A 23,808-nucleotide genomic window follows, 5' to 3' on the forward strand; every position below is an offset into this window, starting at 1 on the left:
TTCATAATTTGCAGCAGATCCTACTTTAAATAATATAATATTATTTGATAGCGTAAAACATTGTTTTGATAGTTTTTTGGACAAAAAAGTGAACCCTGTCGTACACCTTTGGAAGGCGGCACTAAATAGTTCATAGCACAGGCCCTGGGGACCTTTTTAATTTTTTAAAAATATCTCATGGGTCGTGTCTTAGGGAGCTACAAATATAACCCAGTAATGGTTAAATTGCTTTGTGGGCAAAATTCTTTTGTTCCTGTAACAGGTCCTTTGATTGAATTTTTTCCTCAGGTAGTTGGAATTCAAAGTTGTACAATTGTCGGGATTAAGATCCCCCATACCCCAACCTCCAGGGGGCTTATGGGCAAACCAAAAATTAGCTTAATAATTGATATCAGCCGTATTTAATTGAAAGCGTTATCAGATGGTGGAAATTTAAAATTGTACAAAAAGAAGGGACTGTCTAACGAGAGGCAGAGGGTCAATACAAAACTTCTGACCACATAATCACATAGTTATTGGGTCAATACATTGAAACAATTAAGACGAACGCACACGTTCTACCAGGATGACTACAGAGTCTTGCCCCACCCTCGAAGACTTAGTCCCAGGGTTAAAGCTGGGTAATAAGTGGTTAAGATCCCTACGCCGTAACCATATATACAATAAATAGACAAAACCAATTAGGTAACTGGAAGTGACTCTAGGGTCAGGCCACACCCCTGGGGGACAGGTTAGCAAGAGACAACCTTGAAACAATTGAGGTCCCGATTATATAGCCATATATACTGCATTGCATCGTGCCGCTAATGGTGGGTTGAAAAAAACAACTTTGGAACAGTTGTTAGATTGAAATGCCTCAAAATATTGAAATGAAGTCAAATATTTTATTTAATGAATATAAGCTTAGCCTGAAAATCATTTTTATTGAACATTATAACACACACAGACGACATTTATGTCACAGGAGGATACGTTAAATCTTGGACTGGTTCTCTTGCAGATGGACCACAGTTTGTTACGATAGAGAGCAAGGAGGATAAATCTCCAGTGATCAGTGGAAATGCCTACGGTCCTATGTCCTGTAGAACCGACTGCAACCCTTTTTGTTTATTGGAGTGGCGGAGACAAGGCAAACTATTCATTCAATCACGTAGGGATTCCGGTAATGAACTGGAGTGGATAGACCCCTTACTCCCGAGAGTAAGGGAGGTAACTTATACTTGTCAAGTAAAAGTGGCATCATCTGCAGGTTTTACTGCACCGACACTAGAAAATAGCACAACAGTTATTGTTTATTGTAAGTACAAAACATATGTGATCTGGACTCAGTTATTCAAAAGTGATAAGCTTAATCACTGTTAAAAACCCATTTTCAATCTGTAATGATTTTTGTCGATATACAATGTAAAAAACTGGATTCTTTGCATGATATTTTATTCTACCAAAATCTTTGTTGGATGGAAATCTTTCTAACTCAGTTAATCGTTGCATTTTAAGGTTAAAGACAAATTGTGCTAATTAATGAGCAGGCTAATCACCTTTTAAATAATTGAACCCCGAACTTTATGTTTAATATTTGTCCTGGTTTATAACTTTTGATTATCTAATCACTTGTTTGGCAATGATAATTATTTCATAAATTAGCTATCGATCTGGACAGCTAGTTCCTTAAGTTCTGTCTCGTTCGCTTGAAACTTGCCATGTTCTACCATTCTTATATTGTTCTTGTATACGTCTATCATATTGTTAATCATTATCTAGTTACAGACTTATTGCTCTTGTTCAGATCACCTGTTACTCAGATGACTTATTAGAATGACTTTTCATCCGTTGTTGCCTGTCATGTGTAAACAGATATACATTTTAGACTTATTCTAAAACGTTTCTCGGACTTGATGAATTTCAGAAGTAATTATCAGCCTAGTGTAGGGACCAGAATCTATACTTAAGAAGGTTGCCTGGAGATGCCTTAACATAAGTTGTCACTTCGTGCGAAATCTTCAAATGACATCTGTCATGAAAATTGTATTTGGATGTAGACCATGTCTTTACATATTCTTATGATAATAAGGACCAGAATTTTGACTCAGGGAGAGGTTGAACCCTAAAAGACGGGGTCAAAATTGATCAAAATTTGTAAATCTTTCAAATAATAGCTCCTCTGAAACGTGCAGTTGGATTTTTACCAACAAGTTATTAATCTTTCACAGGAGAGTAAAATATTTTAATTTGAACTCAAAAAGAGGCTAACGCCATCCCACTCTAAGGTGCGTTAGGAATAGGATCATATTATAAGTGATCACAACTATCACATAAATGATTTAAAACCATAATATATAGGACTTACAGACGTCAGATATGGTACTTGCAACCATTAGATGTTAGACTTACAGCAATAGTTGCCCGTAGGACCCACAACCATCAAATGAAGGGCATATTTACATCTTACGAAGAGCTAACCACATGTGGGACAAACAAACATGAGTTGTAATACTTACAAAATTCAGATAAGGGACTTACAACCATGAGTTGTAAGACTTAGAACCATCAGATAAGGGACTAACAACAATGTGTTGTAGGACTTAGAACCATCTGATAAGGAACTTACAACCATGTGTTGTAGAAGTCAGCATCATGAGATAAGGGAAATACAACCATGTGTTGTAGGACTTGCAACCATCAGAAAAGGGACTTTCAACCATGTGTTGTGTGACTTACAACCGTCGGATAAGGGTCTTACAACCATGTGTTGTAGAAGTCAGCACCATCAGATAAGGGTAATACAACCATGTGTTGTGTGACTTACAACCGTCAGATAAGGGTCTTACAACCATGTGTTGTAGGAGTCAGCACCATCAGATAAGGGTAATACAACCATGTGTTGTAGGACTTACAACCATCAGAACAGGGACTTGCAACTTTGTGTTGTAGGACTTACAACCATCAGATAAGGGTCTTACAACAATGTGTTGTGGGACATATAACCATCAGATGTTTATCAGCCATATTTTTACAACAAACATGTATATAACCATAAAACAGATAACTGTGCATACTCGTCAAGCTATCTAGGTTATAAGTGGTGAGATTATTTATGGCTCTCCCATTAAATAACATTTATATACTTAATAAGAATAAGAATAGATATTTCCAGGAATGCAGGGAATAAAAAAGATATTATTATATCATGCTACTGACCATAAAATGCATATAATGAATGTATGGCATTTAACAGGAACACTCTTATTTTTCTTTTTATTATGTTTTAAAGTTTAAACAATAACTTAAATGTAACCAAATCGTTCAAAATATCAGGAATCAGATTCGCATTTTGTAATTTCTGGTGCAATATTATAATCACGTCATACTGGACAATTGACAAAGCTGCATGCTAGGTTTTAGGTAAATATCTTTGTGTTAGTAAGGTAGGAATAACCTATACAAACAAAACATTGTAGATTCGTGTGCATGAAGAGAAAATATGTTGCCTTTAATGCTTTAATGCAGAGATTGGAAAATACGACTCTGATTGATCAATACGTAATCCAATATTTGTTACATGTCAGAGAGAGAGACATCCCAGTTTTGCTATTGACCAATCAAAATGAATATTTTTACCGAACTTACATAATCTTATTACTATCTTTTAGAAAAGTAATTAGTCATACTCTTCATAAAAGGAAACGATATGTTTATTGTAAACAAATGCATGTCCAATTAATTCAAGATTCAATGCAAAATGTTTAACTGTGTATTTTCTACCAACTAACCAGTGAATAATGTATTGTCGTACATATTTGTACGTCTGAAGCATTAAGTTCTCACTATCCACAGTCCCTCCCAATATCACGGAATTGAAGTATCGGAACGGTGTTGATAACCAATACATGCAGTTTGGCAGTAGTGAAGTTAGATACACAGAAGGGTCAAGCTTGGAACTCCGTGTTAATGTTGACAGTAACCCACCGGCTGACGTCGACCTATTACGTAACCAGACAAGACTCGCAGTCGGCGTAACTGTCAGTACTGGAATATATGACATCAAATTAAATAACCTCCAGTGCAACAATACAGGAAGGTATGACGTCAGATCGGTTAACCTCGTTCCTCGGAATAGAAGTAATGTCATCACCTCGGGGAGACAGTTTGAACTTCAAGTCAGTTGTAAGTATAAACTGAGTATTTCTGATTTAAAATGCTTAAAATTTGCAAAAAAAACACTTTAAACATCCTTTTAAGTTACCTAACCAGAATCATTATTAACTAACAATAATAACAAAAAGAAAACATTCGTCTGCTTTGAACTGTTTGTGTCATGGCCAAAATTTGGCACAACTCTGTTATGCCGTACGTTTTTCTGTTTATATTTCTAAACATGAGCTTAGTTTGTGTAGACATCATTAAAAATATTGCTGTATTATGTGTTACATTTGCAATCGTCTTTGTCGTGCGTGCCAATAATGTGGTTAAGAGGTGAGAGAAAGAGTCAATAGTTATGTAGATATTTAGATATGTAGTTATAGTGGATATTGGAATAATACGCAAGGGTGCAGACTTGGATTTTAGAACCCCGACAAAATCTCGGTTCTGATTCTGACCCATTTTCCTTGGAAGAATATCCATATCCATACACCTCACACATGCTTGAATCTATTGGACACATCTATAAATGATGCTGTTCATGTATGTTTATTTTTATTGTAGGCGCCCCGAGAAGATTTAATACTATGAATAGCATTATCAGAGTGACAGGGAAAAAAGGTCAGACAGCTGTACTCAATGTAACTGTGGTCGCTAACCCAATGCCCACGAGTAAATGGTCTGACGGTGTGAGAGCACTTGATGTCGTACACAACAACGCGTATACGTATACTATGAAAGGGGAGGTCATAATTACCACACAGTCAGACTTTCAGAGGTACCACCTGAATGCCACCAATACTTTACCGAATGTGTTAACGGTCCACTTCCAGATTAGCCCTGAAGGTAAACATCTATGTTCCTTGTCTTAATTATTAACTTAGGATTTGATTAGACAATCAATTTGTTTATCGGTTCATTCAGAGTGCGCTTCGGTTTGCGGTTTATACATCGTTATTCAAATATATTGCTAGTAAGTCTTATCCTTATATTTCATATTTTTTAAGTCTGGAAGGAAAACATTCTTTCACAGAAAAAAATATTGGTATTTCTATTAATAATAAAAGCAGAATGTTTTAACGTATGAAGCTCTGACTTAAAGGGTGACCGTCTAATGATGCGCCTGGGGCCGCGGTGGCCAAGTGGCTAAGGCGTGTTCGACAGCCTTTTTATGTTATTGTCATGCCTGTAAAACAAATGTGTCCAATGTTTAAAATAGATTTGTGCCAAGGGTACTGGGATCCCTATTACACAGCTTACACTTAATGTAATACAGTAGTATCCGTTTTATTATATTTACTTAACAAGATATAAAAACTCAAAATGTAATTAGAGTAGGTATATTTGATCAGTTTTGCTGATTCATTATTAAGAGAAGATCACCGACAGCAAAACCTTGAAACAAGGAGAATATATTCAGGATTTCCTATAAGTAAGGTGTCGTTTGCTTCATCGAATCTACTGCGACACTAGGCTGTGGAAGCAGGGGTGTTACTGTAAAAAAGAGAAAAGTTCAACTGAAATTAAAAAAAACCCAGCAAACTAAACGAAGATATTTTCACTATTTCATACTCAGCGTATTTGAATAAGACTTTATGTGTGTTTCACAAAATATGCTCTAAGTAATTATCACCCGAATATATATATTATATTGATGTTCGTCGTTCTTGGTGAAGGAAGATGAAACAAAGAGAGAAAGAAAATGAAATTATTCGATCTGTAGTAACAGCGGAAAAATATGTATCTGTCGTCTGAAATTTGTCTGTTTAAATTGATTTTTAAATATTTACTTATAAACACTTGGACCCTGCAATGACTGGGTTAGTGAATGGGTTAGTTCTCTGATGGTCTATATGTTATTCTACAGGTGTACCCGATATACCGATGGACTTCCGTGCCTCAAAAGTAAGTGACAACTACGTCAACGTCGTGTGGACATCTGGGTTTAATGGAGGTTTTTCTCAACACTTTAACATAGACTTCAAGACTGTTGGGAGTGAATGGTTACCAGTTAGCAGCGTGGATATTCCTGATGCTGGTCAGGGGTTGCAGATGACATACCCATTGTTTGACCTTACTCCTGCTACCGACTACGTCATCAGATTGAACGTGTCCACCAGACATAGATCAGGAATGTCCACTGAGATAAGGGTCAGAACTTTGGGTAAGTTTGTATTTCTTAACATGCATGGTATAAATGTATATTAAGTTTTTTTGTGTTTTTGTTTTGTTTTGTGTATCAGTAAAATTAAAACAAAGCGATTTCCTAGAGTTTAGTGTAATTTATTATGCATGATTTTTCATCTCATAATAAGAATTGGTCAAGTGTTGATTGGAAAGCAAGACAACACCATGAGTTTTAGTTGTTATTTGAAAATAAACATGTATATGATTTCATGATGAAGTTTTTCAATACTTAATCTTTATTTCATACTTTTTGGATCTTGTGGTATTTGTAAAATCCTTTCTAATTTCAACTACATATTTTTTTCAAACCGGTATATCATGTATAATGCGCTCAATATAAATTCTAGCTAAAAGGTTACTGATTACCTCGGGAACTTATAGTGTATCAAAAAGGTCAGGCAGCGATTAACCGATATGACCTAACTGGTTAGGCTAACTAATATTTTTTACAACGATTGTTCCAAAAATGCCACATCAGTTACAAAAGACATACATTTTGACTTTGACATTAAAATACATTCCAGGTTTAGAGTAAGTTAAGAGAGTCATCGAAATTACAATGTTAATGGGTTGTCCTAGTCAAACGGTTGTGTCACAGCTGTTTGTTATTGTTCGGTCCAAAAATAGTTTCTGTGCAATTGCCTGGCCTTTGGTCAGTTTCTAATCAGCCTATGGGCCATTATGCGCGTGTATCGACCACTCGACATTTGGTTGTCATGTCAGCGCAACATATTCAAGATTACTGCTGAGACTGCATAGCACGCAATAAGCACTCTCCGTTAACCGATCAGTGCTCAGACTACACGTATCATGAATTGCCTGTGTGCCGGGAGAACTATAGCGTTGAAGGCTATGGACACAACTATAAAGGACAACAATGTCGAAAAATGTTCGTCAACATCGCCAGATAGTAATCAGGCAACCGGTACAAATTGCACCTCAGAATAAAGTTCGTCAATAATTAATATTCAAGGGGAGGTTATGACGGTATCAAAGTTCTAGGTGTAATGCAGCAGAGTGTTTGTCCATTTTGTTCCGTTTGCATTGATGTACAACCTCGCATTTTTCTAAAAAAAAAAAAAAAAAAGCTTTTTACAATAACAAGAAAGGTATTGGCTACGCTATTCCCTCGACATCAAGAACATATCACACCTTTAGTATAGCATCTTTCCTCCATCTTTACTAACTATATACTATCCTATTATCCTATACGAAGAGCGTAACTACTTGTGTAGCTTCGACTGCTATGATTAAACATAATACTCGCAAACATTTTATGAAGGTAATCATAAATATAATATTCACGTGCTTTAAACACAAGTTGTAATTTTCGTGTAAGACATTTCTTTTCTGTATTATTTCCGTTGAATAATTAGAACTTACTTCCGTTCATGTTTAAATATCATCTAACCATTGCGGATGTATTTGTTAACATCTCATAGTAATCATTTATTGGAGCAATCAGCAGCAGAATCCTCATTGAAGTCTTTATCCACGCCTGTTTATTTCCAGAGATTCCGCAGAAGCCTAACACACAGTTAAACCTGACTATCGGTTTAGGGATATGCGGTGTAGTTGTCCTGGTTTGTTTTGTGGTAATCGCCGCCTTAGTCATCAAACGGAGACAACGTCAACAAGGTAACAAAGACAATCATATCACGTGTCAGTCTAGAACAACACGGACATTTTAGTTCACGTAAAGGAAGTGCCTCTGAGCGAACTGATGTCATCAGCTTTTCCTTGAAACGTATTCTTTACAGAACCAGACTTGATATTTTCCTGTACGATTTTGAAGAATAGGCTTTGAACTTCAAAAAATAAGAATGACTTTCTTCAAAGGTCATACATGTCAGTTATGTGAGATTTGTTCAAAGGTCAAAGGTTATTGTTTGAAGAATTAGATTACTCTCTTCTGATATCAATTAAACTCGGATTGGCTAGTCGTGATTCCCGACGGAGTTACCATTAGAAACGGATATCACATATTAAGTCTGGTTAAATCAGTCGAATATAATATGGTAAGAATTAAACAGTACTCTGTGTTACCCTGTACACAGTCTCAAGTGTATCAGATCAATGTTGCTCGTGAACCGGTACATATTGCTACTTTAGTAAATGAACAAGTGCATAGCCAACATAAGCCAGAGCGTATTTCCATGTGAGCTAGTACTTGGTTCCACATACAACTAGGCATCTTGGAAACGAACTCTACCAGAGCAATTAGTCACCATTTATACAATGCCAGTATCCAAAAGTAACCATTATAACGGAGATTGACCAGACTTAACTTGTCAGACGTTTATAGAACAGAAGAAGTTTATCATAGATTTTCCCTTATCTGGTATAGGATAACTATACACTAAAAGGTTAATATTGACAATCGGAATCGAGATTTTGTTCATCACAGTTAATCAAGTCTTTCCTAGATTAGGTCAAACGTGTATTGATCAAGTTATATTATTTCCTGGTAATATTTAATCGAAAGCTACATTTTCGGAGACAATATGATTTTTTTATAGATATAATTTTTGGATGTTTTATTCTTTACATATCAGATATATTGTGAAAAATTCTATGCTTTTTTTGATAGTAACAGTTTAACCGGCTGCTTGATCTGTAAAATGTTTTCAATTAATGAACTATGGTGTCTAGGGAAATGAAAGTATGTTGCGACACTCGATGCCAGACAACGATTACTGGACCATTGAGCAGGGTCCTAAATCAACTTAATAGCTATTCTATATCTTGAGTCCGGGTTTCTTCAAATATATCATGTGTGTGTTTCAATTTATGTAAAAAGTGGATATGCGTGGAATATATATTTAACATTTTTAATTATTCTGCAACCTTCCATTGCAAAGCATAAAGACTGCAATACGTATTTTGACACCACAACATTATTTAATCAAGATATCACCATTGTGACGTGACTGACCTGATTGTGACAATACTAACTTTACTGATCAAACCTCTTGACGAAATACCGTTAAAACAAGAAAGAGATTAGAATGACTATCTATTTAAATGTAAATATGCGTTACGTTCTTGCTAATATATGGACTTTAAAAAGTCCGTTAACAATACTGATGCGTAGGGCACATCGTTTGCTAAAACATCCTTGCTTAATAGACCACGGTATGAAAGATGCATACTCCATAATTTTGTGACAATTAATGCTGTATTTTTTTGTTATATTGGTAAAGATCAAACTGATGCCAACCTCAACCAAAACACCCAAGACAACACCACCAGCCTCGAACTCCAAAGCAGAGTAACCATCCATGGACGACGTAACAATGGCGACGACGGTAACATTTTTTGTCTGTTTTCTAATTTTTATTACGGCGATTTGTTCGTTTCGAGAATATTGAAATGCAGAAAGTGAAATGATATTTCCCAACAAAATCAATATGGGGATTATCAATCACACTTTTGGTCCATTTTGGTCATGTTGAAATGAATATCGAGGAACGCGGTTGAAGTCCCGATAAACTCATCAATAAATTCAGCCTCATATGACAACAAAAATGGCGGTCAGGAGATAGCCATAGATTATTGCCATAGGAATGGCTACAGTCTGCTGGAATATCTTGTCACTGACTTCAACAAAGATATCGTAATAAAAAACTCATTTTCACAATAAAAGCCTAAGTATATTTCTTTTGAGCCTTTGTTGTGCTGGTAACAAATATTCTTCAAAAGAATATATGAGCATAAATGTATATCCTCGTAAGCAATTTCGCTGGAAAAAAACTCTCATGATAAAAAAAACAAGTCATTCCTTCAGTTTGGTATGGTGTCTGGTAGTGTTAGTAGTTGAAAAGTCTACAGCATTACTAAATAAATTAATTTTGAGGAGAGGCTGTTCATGCTTGATTAAACAGTAGTTGAATTTTCCATACTTCATTTAACTCACCTCTGGAGTACAACTTGTGACAATACGACTGTAAACCAGATCAAATTGTACGATCAAGAAATCTAGTTCATTTGCAAACAGGAAATAAAATAGTATGTGCAGACAAAGATAGTGTTATTCTCTGCTTTGTCTGCAGAAACAAGATTTGTTTTCATTTCATATTTCAGGCAGTTGATTCTTTTTTTAATTATATGACCTGCTAGAGTTGACCAATTTCCAAAAGTAAATAAATCTAGTATGCTCGCATTTTGCCCGGTGTCCAGTGTAAAAGATCATAAACCTAATGAAAGAACATAAGATTGTCATTGTTTGTTCAGCGTATTTTCCGAAGATATTTAGTGATACTGAGTTCTGACAGTATTGCATTTATATCCAGTTATGTATATACATATTACAGAGCAGGAGTATGCTTATGCCATCGTTGACGAAGGCATCCAATCCCATCACGAGGTCCAAACTCAGAGTGAGTAATTTCGTTTTGTTTCATATATGCTTTTATCTTTTTGCTTTTTTCCTCAACGCCTTTTCTTCGTCGTCGATCATCACGCGACGACCATCCGTAAGCATTTCACATTTTAGAGTTATTCTCGAAAATGTTCAACCGATTTCAAAACAATTAGCGAGAAGTTTTCAAACACGCACCTAAATTATGGTTAGATATGGTTCTCGGCAACGATAGTAAGTCTGATTCCAGAACCATAAGGAATTTAATCGGCCAAATGTCAACAAACAAACAAATCCTATACCAAAAACATTTCAGAAATAAACATTGTTCATGGATAGAAAGGTAGTATGTCAATTGTACTACGCCTGAGTCACCCATTCGCCTTATTGTAGGAGGTACTTTGTAAGTATATATTATAATGTATTATTGCAATAACATATAACTATTAGGCCGTACTGATATGTCAAAATATAATAACCCGACATCTAAGCAACGTTAATGAGTGCATTGATATATCATTGCAGCATGCTATGACATCGAAGTAACACTGCAATGTCATAGTTCAAGGTTTTTGGCGGTTGGCGAAATATTTTCAGAAATTAGTTTGATCCGGTTATCTAGCAAACCTTGTTCAACTGTATAAAGGAATCGTTAACAGATATGATAATATTATTAAGTGATTAGAATATATTGATTTCCTAAAACTCGTGTCAAATTTGCCATCAAACAAGAATATGATTTTGTTGTTCATAACGTCATTGAAAGTTGACGTTACATCGGTGCCATCAATTGATAATTCCTCATTGACCCACTATGTGTTTGATTTTGATCAATTATGATTGGAAGCTTTATCGCGACAAAACAATAACTTGAATACTGATATCTGAAATAGATCTATAGTTTTATACTTTAAGGAAAAAAATAATTTTAGATTAAAAAAAATAAAACGGACGCGAATGAGCAAAGACAAAACTTAGGAGAGCTTAATGTTTTTGTAAACAAAAAACTGTGGAGTTATCTATTGCTTTGTCTGCAATGGTACTTTGATCCTTAAGAGGATGATATAATTAAAATAATGTCAATTCGAGAGAATCATAGTTTGTTTATGAATAAAATATCCATATTATTTATGTTCAGATCAAAGCAGCATTACTTAATGTTGAAATTCCAGCAACAGAACAGACTGTCACCAAGCTTTATACACATTATCTGAAGACATTTTCGCCATACTGCAGAGTTTAAATTCGTGTTACATATTCATTGTTTTGTCACAGAATATTATTGGCTTCTTGGCAGGAATACAACTGCTCAGCAAGACTCTTTAGGTGTGTAGACAAGAGCTGACCAAACATAAACAAACAAATTATGAGATCAAGGATTCTTGACATGATAGTATTGTTAAGTTATTAAATATATTCATTTCTCAACCTCATTAGCGACGAAATGGAATACTATTTTGTGTGTACATTACGTAACTATGTTATTCTGCCGTTATGTTTCCTTTAATTTAAGAATTATCAACGACTGAGCAAACATTTGATCCTGGTCATTAACGGAACAAATGGCCTTGTCCGAGATAATACTACTGTGTTGTGGATTATCTATTCATAGGACATCTGTTAACGATTCTGTTTTACTAGTATTGTTATCATAGTTTGTTATCTGCCTTATTTATTTGTTTTGTTAATAAGGTTGCGCTACTTAAAACGATATATGGGCGGATTAGTCGAGTGGTTTACACTCCGGCCTTCTACAGAGGCAGCCTTATTAATTTTATTAATGTAAAAAAAAACTGCCGGTCTTGATGTATTTCCACCTTATTTTATTAAAGGTATTGCTGACTCTTTTGTGAAGCCCTTGCTGTTACTTTTAAACAAATCCATATCCACTGATTGCATACCGAATATTTGGAAGTGTGCTAATGTTACCCCAATATATAAGGGCAAGGGAGGAAGAGGTGACCCAAGTAACTATAGACCAATCTCTTTCGCATTATTATTTAGTAAACTTCTTGAAAAAATAGTTTTTAAACATCTCTTTAATTTTCTATCTGAGAATAATGTTATCTCAAACAATCAGTCTGGCTTCCTTCCCAATGACTCCACAGTTAACCAATTAATATATTTATATGATGAAGTTTCAAAACAACTTGATCAAGGAAAAGAGGCAATGATAGTATTTTGTGACATCAGCAAATCTTTTGACAGGGTTGGGCACAGTGGAATGATTTACTAATTGAAGAAATATGGAATTTGTGACGACGATTTGAACTGGATTCATTGCTATCTTACTGATAGACAACAACAAAAAAGCGATCAGGAGATAGCCATATATTATTGCCATAGGAATGGCTACAGTCTGCTGGAATATCTTGTCACTGACTTCAACAAAGATATCGTAATAAAAAACTCATTTTCACAATAAAAGCCTAAGTATATTTCTTTTGAGCCTTTGTTGTGCTGGTAACAAATATTCTTCAAAAGAATATATGAGCATAAATGTATATCCTCGTAAGCAATTTCGCTGGAAAAAAACTCTCATGACAAGAAAACAAGTCATTCCTTCAGTTTGGTATGATGTCTGGTAGTGTTAGTAGTTGAAAAGTCTACAGCATTACTAAATAAATTATTTTGAGGAGAGGCTGTTCATGCTTGATTAAACAGTAGTTGATTTTTCCGTACTTCATTTAATTCACCTCTGGAGTACAACTTGTGACAATACGACTGCAAACCAGATCAAATTGTATGATCAAGAAAGCTAGTTCATTTTGCAAACAGGAAATAAAATAGTATGTGCAGACAAAGATAGTGTTATTCTCTGCTTTGTCTGCAGAAACAAGGTTTGTTTTCATTTTATATTTCAGGCAGTTGATTCTTTTTTTAATTATATGACCTGCTAGAGTTGAACAATTTCCAAAAGTAAATAAATCTAGTATGCTCGCATTTTGCCCGGTGTCCAGTGTAAACGATCATAAACATAATGAAAGAACATAAGATTGTCATTGTTTGTTCAGAGTATTTTCCGAAGATATTTAGTGATACTGAGTTCTGACAGTATTGCATTTATATCCAGTTATATATATATATATATTACAGAGCAGGAGCATGCTTATGCCATCGTTGACGAAGGCATCCAATCCCATCACGAGGTCCAAACTCAGAGTGAGTAATTTTGTTTTGTTTCATCAATCCTTTTATCTTTTTGCTTTTTTCCTCAACGCCTTTTCTTCGTCGTCGATCATCACGCGACGACCATCCTTAAGCATTTCACATTTTAGAGTTATTCTCAAAAATGTTCAACCGATTTCAAAACAATTAGCGAGGAGTTTTCAAACACGCACCTAAATTATGGTTAGATATGGTTCTCGGCAACGATGGTAAGTCTGATTCCAGAACCATAAGGACATTAATCGGCCAAATGTCAACAAACAAACAAATCCTACACCAAAAACATTTCAGAAATAAACATTGTTCATGGATAGAAAGGTAATATGTCAATTGTACTACGCCTGAGTCACCCATTCGCCTTATTGTAGGAGGTACTTCGTAAGTTTATGTAAGTATATATTATAATGTATTATTGCAATAACATATAACTATTAGGCCGTATTGATATGTCAAAATATAATAACCCGACATCTAAGCAACGTTAATGAGTGCATTGAGATATCATTGCAGCATGCTATGACATCGAAGTAACACTGCAATGTCATAGTTCAAGGTTTTTGGCGGTTGGCGAAATATTTTCAGAAATTAGTTTGATCCGGTTATCTAGCAAACCTTGTTCAACTGTATAAAGGAATCGTTAACAGACATGATAATATTATTAAGTGATTAGAATATATTGATTTCCTCAAACTCGTGTCAAATTTGCCATCAAACAAGAATATGATTTTGTAGTTCATAACGTCATTGAAATGTGACGTTACATCGGTGCCATCAATTGATAATTCCTCATTGACCCACTATGTGTTTGATTTTGATCAATTATGATTGGAAGCTTTATCGCGACATAACAATAACTTGAATACTGATATCTGAAATAGATCTATAGTTTTATAATTTAAGGAAAAAAATAATTTTAGATTAAAAAAAAAAAATGGACGCGAATGAGCAAAGACAAAACTTAGGAGAGTTTAATGTTTTTGTAAGCAAAAAACTGTGGAGTTATCTATTGCTTTGTCTGCAATGGTACTTGGATCCTTAAGAGGATGATATAATTAAAATAATGTCAATTCGAGAGCATCATAGTTTGTTTATGAATAAATCATACACTTTCAAATATCCATATTATTTACGTTCAGATCAAAGCAGCATTACTTAATGTTGAAATTCCAGCAACAGAACAGACTGTCACCAAGCTTTATACACATTATCTGAAGACATTTTCGCCATACTGCAAAGTTTAAATTCGTGTTACATATTCATTGTTTTGTCACAGAATATTATTGGCTTCTTGGCAGGAATACAACTGTTCAGCACGACTCTTTAGGGGTGTAGGCAAGAGCTGACCAAACCTAAACAAACAAATTATGAGATCAAGGATCCTTGACATGATAGTATTGTTAAGTTATTAAATATATTCATTTCTCAACCTCATTAGCGACGAAATGGAATACTATTTTGTGTGTACATTACGTAACTATGTTATTCTGCCGTTATGTTTCCTTTAATTTAAGAATTATCAACGACTGAGCAAACATTTGATCCTGGTCATTAACGGAACAAATGGCCTTGTCCGAGATAAAACTACTGTGTTGTGGATTATCTATTCATAGGACATCTGTTAACGATTCTGTTTTACTAGTATTGTTATCATAGTTTGTTATCTGCCTTATTTATTTGTTTTGTTAATAAGGTTGCGCTACTTAAAACGATATATGGGCGGATTAGTCGAGTGGTTTACACTCCGGCCTTCTACAGAGGCAGCCTTATTAATTTTATTAATGTAAAAAAAACTGCCGGTCTAGATGTATTTCCACCTTATCTTATTAAAGGTATTGCTGACTCTTTTGTGAAGCCCTTGCTGTTACTTTTAAACAAATCCATATCCACTGATTGCATACCGAATATTTGGAAGTGTGCTAATGTTACCCCAATATATAAGGGCAAGGGAGGAAGAGGTGACCCAAGTAACTATAGACCAATCTCTTTCGCATTATTATTTAGTAAACTTCTTGAAAAAATAGTTTTTAAACATCTCTTTAATTTTCTATCTGAGAATAATGTTATCTCAAACAATCAGTCTGGCTTCCTTCCCAATGACTCCACAGTTAACCAATTAATATATTTATATGATGAAGCTTCAAAACAACTTGATCAAGGAAAAGAGACATTGATAGTATTTTGTGACATCAGCAAATCTTTTGACAGGGTTGGGCACAGTGGAATGATTTACTAATTGAAGAAATATGGAATTTGTGACGACGATTTGAACTGGATTCATTGCTATCTTACTGATAGACAACAACAAAAAAGCGATCAGGAGATAGCCATATATTATTGCCATAGGAATGGCTACAGTCTGCTGGAATATCTTGTCACTGACTTCAACAAAGATATCGTAATAAAAAACTCATTTTCACAATAAAAGCCTAAGTATATTTCTTTTGAGCCTTTGTTGTGCTGGTAACAAATATTCTTCAAAAGAATATATGAGCATAAATGTATATCCTCGTAAGCAATTTCGCTGGAAAAAAACTCTCATGACAAGAAAACAAGTCATTCCTTCAGTTTGGTATGATGTCTGGTAGTGTTAGTAGTTGAAAAGTCTACAGCATTACTAAATAAATTATTTTGAGGAGAGGCTGTTCATGCTTGATTAAACAGTAGTTGATTTTTCCGTACTTCATTTAATTCACCTCTGGAGTACAACTTGTGACAATACGACTGCAAACCAGATCAAATTGTATGATCAAGAAAGCTAGTTCATTTTGCAAACAGGAAATAAAATAGTATGTGCAGACAAAGATAGTGTTATTCTCTGCTTTGTCTGCAGAAACAAGGTTTGTTTTCATTTTATATTTCAGGCAGTTGATTCTTTTTTTAATTATATGACCTGCTAGAGTTGAACAATTTCCAAAAGTAAATAAATCTAGTATGCTCGCATTTTGCCCGGTGTCCAGTGTAAACGATCATAAACATAATGAAAGAACATAAGATTGTCATTGTTTGTTCAGAGTATTTTCCGAAGATATTTAGTGATACTGAGTTCTGACAGTATTGCATTTATATCCAGTTATATATATATATATATTACAGAGCAGGAGCATGCTTATGCCATCGTTGACGAAGGCATCCAATCCCATCACGAGGTCCAAACTCAGAGTGAGTAATTTTGTTTTGTTTCATCAATCCTTTTATCTTTTTGCTTTTTTCCTCAACGCCTTTTCTTCGTCGTCGATCATCACGCGACGACCATCCTTAAGCATTTCACATTTTAGAGTTATTCTCAAAAATGTTCAACCGATTTCAAAACAATTAGCGAGGAGTTTTCAAACACGCACCTAAATTATGGTTAGATATGGTTCTCGGCAACGATGGTAAGTCTGATTCCAGAACCATAAGGACATTAATCGGCCAAATGTCAACAAACAAACAAATCCTACACCAAAAACATTTCAGAAATAAACATTGTTCATGGATAGAAAGGTAATATGTCAATTGTACTACGCCTGAGTCACCCATTCGCCTTATTGTAGGAGGTACTTCGTAAGTTTATGTAAGTATATATTATAATGTATTATTGCAATAACATATAACTATTAGGCCGTATTGATATGTCAAAATATAATAACCCGACATCTAAGCAACGTTAATGAGTGCATTGAGATATCATTGCAGCATGCTATGACATCGAAGTAACACTGCAATGTCATAGTTCAAGGTTTTTGGCGGTTGGCGAAATATTTTCAGAAATTAGTTTGATCCGGTTATCTAGCAAACCTTGTTCAACTGTATAAAGGAATCGTTAACAGACATGATAATATTATTAAGTGATTAGAATATATTGATTTCCTCAAACTCGTGTCAAATTTGCCATCAAACAAGAATATGATTTTGTAGTTCATAACGTCATTGAAATGTGACGTTACATCGGTGCCATCAATTGATAATTCCTCATTGACCCACTATGTGTTTGATTTTGATCAATTATGATTGGAAGCTTTATCGCGACATAACAATAACTTGAATACTGATATCTGAAATAGATCTATAGTTTTATAATTTAAGGAAAAAAATAATTTTAGATTAAAAAAAAAAAATGGACGCGAATGAGCAAAGACAAAACTTAGGAGAGTTTAATGTTTTTGTAAGCAAAAAACTGTGGAGTTATCTATTGCTTTGTCTGCAATGGTACTTGGATCCTTAAGAGGATGATATAATTAAAATAATGTCAATTCGAGAGCATCATAGTTTGTTTATGAATAAATCATACACTTTCAAATATCCATATTATTTATGTTCAGATCAAAGCAGCATTACTTAATGTTGAAATTCCAGCAACAGAACAGACTGTCACCAAGCTTTATACACATTATCTGAAGACATTTTCGCCATACTGCAGAGTTTAAATTCGTGTTACATATTCATTGTTTTGTCACAGAATATTATTGGCTTCTTGGCAGGAATACAACTGCTCAGCAAGACTCTTTAGGTGTGTAGACAAGAGCTGACCAAACATAAACAAACAAATTATGAGATCAAGGATTCTTGACATGATAGTATTGTTAAGTTATTAAATATATTCATTTCTCAACCTCATTAGCGACGAAATGGAATACTATTTTGTGTGTACATTACGTAACTATGTTATTCTGCCGTTATGTTTCCTTTAATTTAAGAATTATCAACGACTGAGCAAACATTTGATCCTGGTCATTAACGGAACAAATGGCCTTGTCCGAGATAAAACTACTGTGTTGTGGATTATCTATTCATAGGACATCTGTTAACGATTCTGTTTTACTAGTATTGTTATCATAGTTTGTTATCTGCCTTATTTATTTGTTTTGTTAATAAGGTTGCGCTACTTAAAACGATATATGGGCGGATTAGTCGAGTGGTTTACACTCCGGCCTTCTACAGAGGGAGCCTTATTAATTTTATTATTGTAAAATAAACTGCCGGTCTAAATGTATTTCCACCTTATTTTATTAAAGGTATTGCTGACTCTTTTGTGAAGCCCTTGCTGTTACTTTTAAACAAATCCATATCCACTGATTGCATACCTAATATTTGGAAGTGTGCTAATGTTACCCCAATATATAAGGGCAAGGGAGGGAGAGGTGACCCCAGTAACTATAGACCAATCTCTTTCGCATTATTATTTAGTAAACCTCTTGAAAAAATAGTTTTTAAACATCTCTTTAATTTTCTATCTGAGAATAATGTTATCTCAAATAATCAGTCCGGCTTCCTTCCCAATGACTCCACAGTTAACCAATTAATATATTTATATGATGAAGCTTCAAATCAACTTGATCAAGGAAAAGAGGCAAGGATCGTATTTTGTGACATCAGCAAATCTTTTGACAGGGTTTGGCACAGTGGAATGATTTACAAATTGAAGAAATATGGAATTTGTGACGACGATTTGAACTGGATTCATTGCTATCTTACTGATAGACAACAAAGGGTATTAATAGATGGTTACAAGTAAAATGTACAAACATTAAAAGCTGGTGTGCCCCAAGGCTCGGTTCTCGGGCCTTATTTATTTTTAATATTTATTAAAGACCTAGAATATGAACTCCGCTCCCATGTCAAACTCTTTGCTGATGACACTTCTCTTTACGTTTTGATAGATGGTGATGGCAGACATGCTGCAGATATTCTTAATGAGGATTTAAGGAGAATGTCTCTCTGGGTTGGGAATATCATTTAATCCAAGTAAAAACTTATCATTACTAATGTCTAATAAAAATAATTTTGAGACATCTCATCCAGATTTGGTATTCTCAAATAGTGTTGTTATAAATGTAAAAAATCATAAACATCTTGGCTTGTTTTTCAATAGTCGTGGATCATGGTCAGATCAAGTTAATTATATATATAAAAAAGCTGTACAAAACTACAAATAATGCGAATGCTCAAACACGAGTTAGAAAGAAAATCTCTTGAAATAATTTATAAATCTTTTATACGACCAACACTAGAATATGCTTGTTATGTGTGGAATAATTGCACCCAGGGTGAAAGTGACTTATTGGAATCAGTCCAATTAGAATGTATCAGAATTAAATCAGGTCTGAGAAGAGGTACAAGTCGTAACTTTTTTTTTATATTATGACATGATATTGTATTTCTAGTACATTATGATATTGTATATACAGGTAACTGAACTTATTACATGATGTTGTATTTCTAGTACAAAATAATATATTACTTAAATTATATATAAGATATTGTAAAAAAAAAAAAAAAAAAAAAAAAATAAAAAAAAAAAAAAAAAAAAAAAAAGTTAATAAAAAAAAATGCAGACCGATTCTTCATCGCTCTCAGACAGAGTTGCGTCCCTTCCTCCAGTTATCGAAACTCGGTCTCCTCGGTCAACTGTTCAGATGTCGTTCGACATTGGCAATATGTTTGCAGTCATAACTTAATATATAAGGAAGTTGGTGTAGATACACTAAATAAGACGTGATAATTATCTATGTATGTTATTTTTCAAGATACTGCAGCGTGACTGTCCTGACCATCATGATGATTTGTTTGTTCCATATTTTAATAATGATATTAATCCTCGCCTTAGACATCATATAAACTGTATTGTTCCCTTGTGCAGAACCAACTTTTATACAAATAGCTTTTTTCCTATGGAATAGGCCAGACTGTATTTTTCCAAAACGCACTTCATTGAGCCAGTTAAAACTGGACTTACTACACGTTTTGCAACCATCTAACTGTACAGATATTTTTGAATACGGTGGCTCCAGGAAGTTGAATATAACAGTATGTCAACTACGGAATAAAGTCAGCCAGTTAAAATCAGATTTATATAATGATCATCTTACAGATAACCCTAAGTGTGACTGTTGTTATATTATTGAAGATGCAAATCACTTCTTCCTCAATTGCCCCAAATATATAGATGAAAGACAAGTTTTTTATAATTATAACGAAATTGATAACATCATCTTAAATACTATTACTTTCTCTAAGGGTGATATGAACCTTAGCAGTGAATCAAATAAAAGTATTCTCTCATGTGCTCTTGAGTTTATTGAAAAATCTGGAAGATTTTAACTTAAACTATTCTAAAAGTTATCTTACAACGTGTATGTATTTCCTATTTTATAACAAAAACTCTGGTGTAATTGGGAAGGATACCACTGTGTATAGTGACTGTGTCTTTGAAATGCCTCCAACCAAACACTAGGCTATAATACTAATTGAAGTAATTAGACTATAGTAATTGAAATGTTAAAATCTATGATATTCTAGTTATTATTTTCTGTTAATATGTATTATATGGTTTTAGTATTCTCCTTTTAATTTTAACTTATACTACACCTTCTTTATACTATTCTCTCTCTATATATATATATGTTTATATGAATGTATGAAATGTGTGTATTTTCTCTGGAAAGGGCTTGTATAGGCAATGCCTGTGCCTAATCCAATTGTGTTTTGAATACAATAAAATTGATTTGAAATGAAGACAGGCAGCCGGGGTTCGATCTCCGAAGTCGTCGTACGCATAGATATTCAGAGAAAGTGAGGTGGCACTATAAATGATGCCATATCTTGTTTTCAACAAATTTTATTGGGTTAACAAAAGGATAAGACAACAGGCAATGTCATTAGATGCCAAACAATGCCATTGGAAGCACGGTCTCACTACAAACAGAACGCATTACATTTCCAGCACACACGCAGGCATATACACATAGGGAGATATTAGTCAGGAGGCATAGGACTAGTTGTTAGTGCCTGATAAGGCAGTTCCTGCGAATTCCTCAAAAATAAAATGCTTAATGTAAATGCTAGTTGTATAAATTGTATATCTATGTACTGTAAAGCGCTTTAGAGTGGCTTATGTCAGCTATATAGGGCGTTATATCAAATGTTATATATTTATTTATTTATTTATTTTATTTTTAAAGCATTTTCACATATGACAACTAATATATAGAGATTAATCCACCCAGAGGTACGTTAGCATGCTATTCAACGGACTTAGATACATCTATGTTTCTGGCATTGATCCTATGTTACGGTTTTAAGTTCGTTTCTGATCTCGTTCAGTTATCGGTTGTAGATATTATCAATCCACAATGGTCATGCATATATATATTCAAAGTTGGACCATAATTAAAGTATCAAGAATGTCAGTTCAAAGTTGCAAGTGAACCGGTAAATATTGCTACTTTAGGACATGAACAAGTACATAGCTAACTTAAGCTAGAGTTCCACGTATAACTAGGCATGTTGGAAACGAACTCTACCAGAACAATTAGTCAATGTTTATACAATATCAGTAGCCACACGAAACCATTATAACGGAGGTAGACCAGACTTGACTAGTCAGACGTTTATAGAACAGAAGATGTTTATTATAGATTTCCCCTTATCAGGTAGAGAATAACTATACACCAAAAGGTTAATATTGACAATCGGGATTGTGTTACTGATTTGTGCGTACAGTATTTCGATTGCCTACAACTTTTATACAAAGTTCCTCAAGTCTTACCTAGATTAGGTAAAATGTGTATTGATCAAGTTATATTGTATCCTGGTCATATTTAATTGCTACATTTTCGAAGACAATATGACATTTTTGTAAATATATGATTTGGATGTTTTATTCTTTACAAATCAGAATTATATTGAAATTATTCCATGCTATTTTTGATAGAAATAGTTTAGTCGTCTGCTTGATCTGTAAAGTGTTTTCAAATAATTGTACGATGCGACACTCGGTGACAAGCAACGTTTACTGACCATTTGGTCCTAAAATAACTTAATAGCTATTCTATATCTTGAGCCCAGGCTGCTTAAAATATAGCATGTTTGTGTTTCAATGCATGTGAAAAAGGGATATACGTGAAATAGATATTTAACATTTATAACTATTCTGCAACCTCCCATTGCAAAGCATAAATACTGCCATACGTATTTTGACACACCAACATTATTTAATCAGGAGATCATCATTGTGACGTAACTGACCTGGTTGTGACAGCACTAACTTTGCTGATCAAACCTCTTGACTAAATGACGTTAGAACAAGAAAGTGATTAGAATGACTATCTATTTAAATGCAAAATTGGTGTTCCGTATTTTAATTCTTTTTTGTCTTAGTTCTATATCACATGTGATTCTTGCTAATATAGGTACTTTATAAAGTCCATTAACAATACCGATGCGTAGGACACACCATTTGCTAAAATATCCTTGCTTAATAGACAACAGTATGAAATATGCATACATGCAATATAAGTTGCTACTCCGTAATTGTGTGACAATAAGTGCTGTTAATGTCTTGTTATAATGGTCAAGGTAAAACTGATGCCAAACTCAGCCAAAACACCCAAGGCAACACCACCAGCCTCGAACTCCAAAGCAGAGCTACCATCCAGGGACGACGTAACAATGGAGACGAAGGTAACGTTTTTTGTCTGTTTTCTAATTTTTACTACGGCGATTTGTTCGTTTCGAGAATATGGAAATACAGAAAGAAAAACAAATCCCAACAAAATCAATATTGGGATTATCCATTATACTTGTCAAAAGCAAAATGCATCTTTTGAAACCCAATGTTTTAATTAGGCTAATGAGGCATAGGTGTTGCTACTTGAAATAAAACGATATGATACGAAGATCAAAATGGCTTCGCTGATGTTACATGTTAGCAGTGGGCGGTCCATTTTGGTCATGTTGAAATGAAGATCGAGGAACGCGGTTGAAGTCCCGATAAAGTCATCAAAAAATTCAACATCATGTGACAACAACAAAATTGTCAGTAAGGAGACAGCCATATATTATTTCCGTAGGAAAAGCTACAGTCTGCTGGAATATTGTGATAATAATACGAAGTCATTCCTTCGGTTTGGTATAATGTTTGGTTGTGTTAAGGAGTTAAAAAAAGAGTAATTTTTGGTAAGTTATATCGGCCT

At 34.3% G+C, this 23,808-nt stretch overlaps 1 protein-coding gene across 3 annotated transcripts in view; it reads left to right on the forward strand.

Moving 5' to 3' along the window:
- The window catches only part of LOC110452382, a 53,524-nt gene that overhangs the window by 16,904 nt on the left and 12,812 nt on the right, over nucleotides 1–23,808 (forward strand). For 2 of the 3 annotated variants that reach the window (XM_021500864.1, XM_021500865.1), the window contains exons 6-15: nucleotides 1,001–1,297; nucleotides 3,835–4,164; nucleotides 4,705–4,986; nucleotides 6,008–6,304; nucleotides 7,840–7,965; nucleotides 9,531–9,635; nucleotides 10,641–10,706; nucleotides 13,784–13,849; nucleotides 16,949–17,014; nucleotides 23,192–23,296. In XM_021500864.1, coding sequence (XP_021356539.1) covers nucleotides 1,001–1,297; nucleotides 3,835–4,164; nucleotides 4,705–4,986; nucleotides 6,008–6,304; nucleotides 7,840–7,965; nucleotides 9,531–9,635; nucleotides 10,641–10,706; nucleotides 13,784–13,849; nucleotides 16,949–17,014; nucleotides 23,192–23,296 — 1,740 coding nt within the window. The remainder of the gene's footprint in view (nucleotides 1–1,000; nucleotides 1,298–3,834; nucleotides 4,165–4,704; nucleotides 4,987–6,007; nucleotides 6,305–7,839; nucleotides 7,966–9,530; nucleotides 9,636–10,640; nucleotides 10,707–13,783; nucleotides 13,850–16,948; nucleotides 17,015–23,191; nucleotides 23,297–23,808) is intronic. The other variant, XM_021500866.1, reaches the window with a different exon arrangement.

The sequence above is a fragment of the Mizuhopecten yessoensis genome, unplaced genomic scaffold, assembly GCF_002113885.1.
Source record: "Mizuhopecten yessoensis strain PY_sf001 unplaced genomic scaffold, ASM211388v2 scaffold6647, whole genome shotgun sequence".
NCBI classification, from domain to species: domain Eukaryota; kingdom Metazoa; phylum Mollusca; class Bivalvia; order Pectinida; family Pectinidae; genus Mizuhopecten; species Mizuhopecten yessoensis.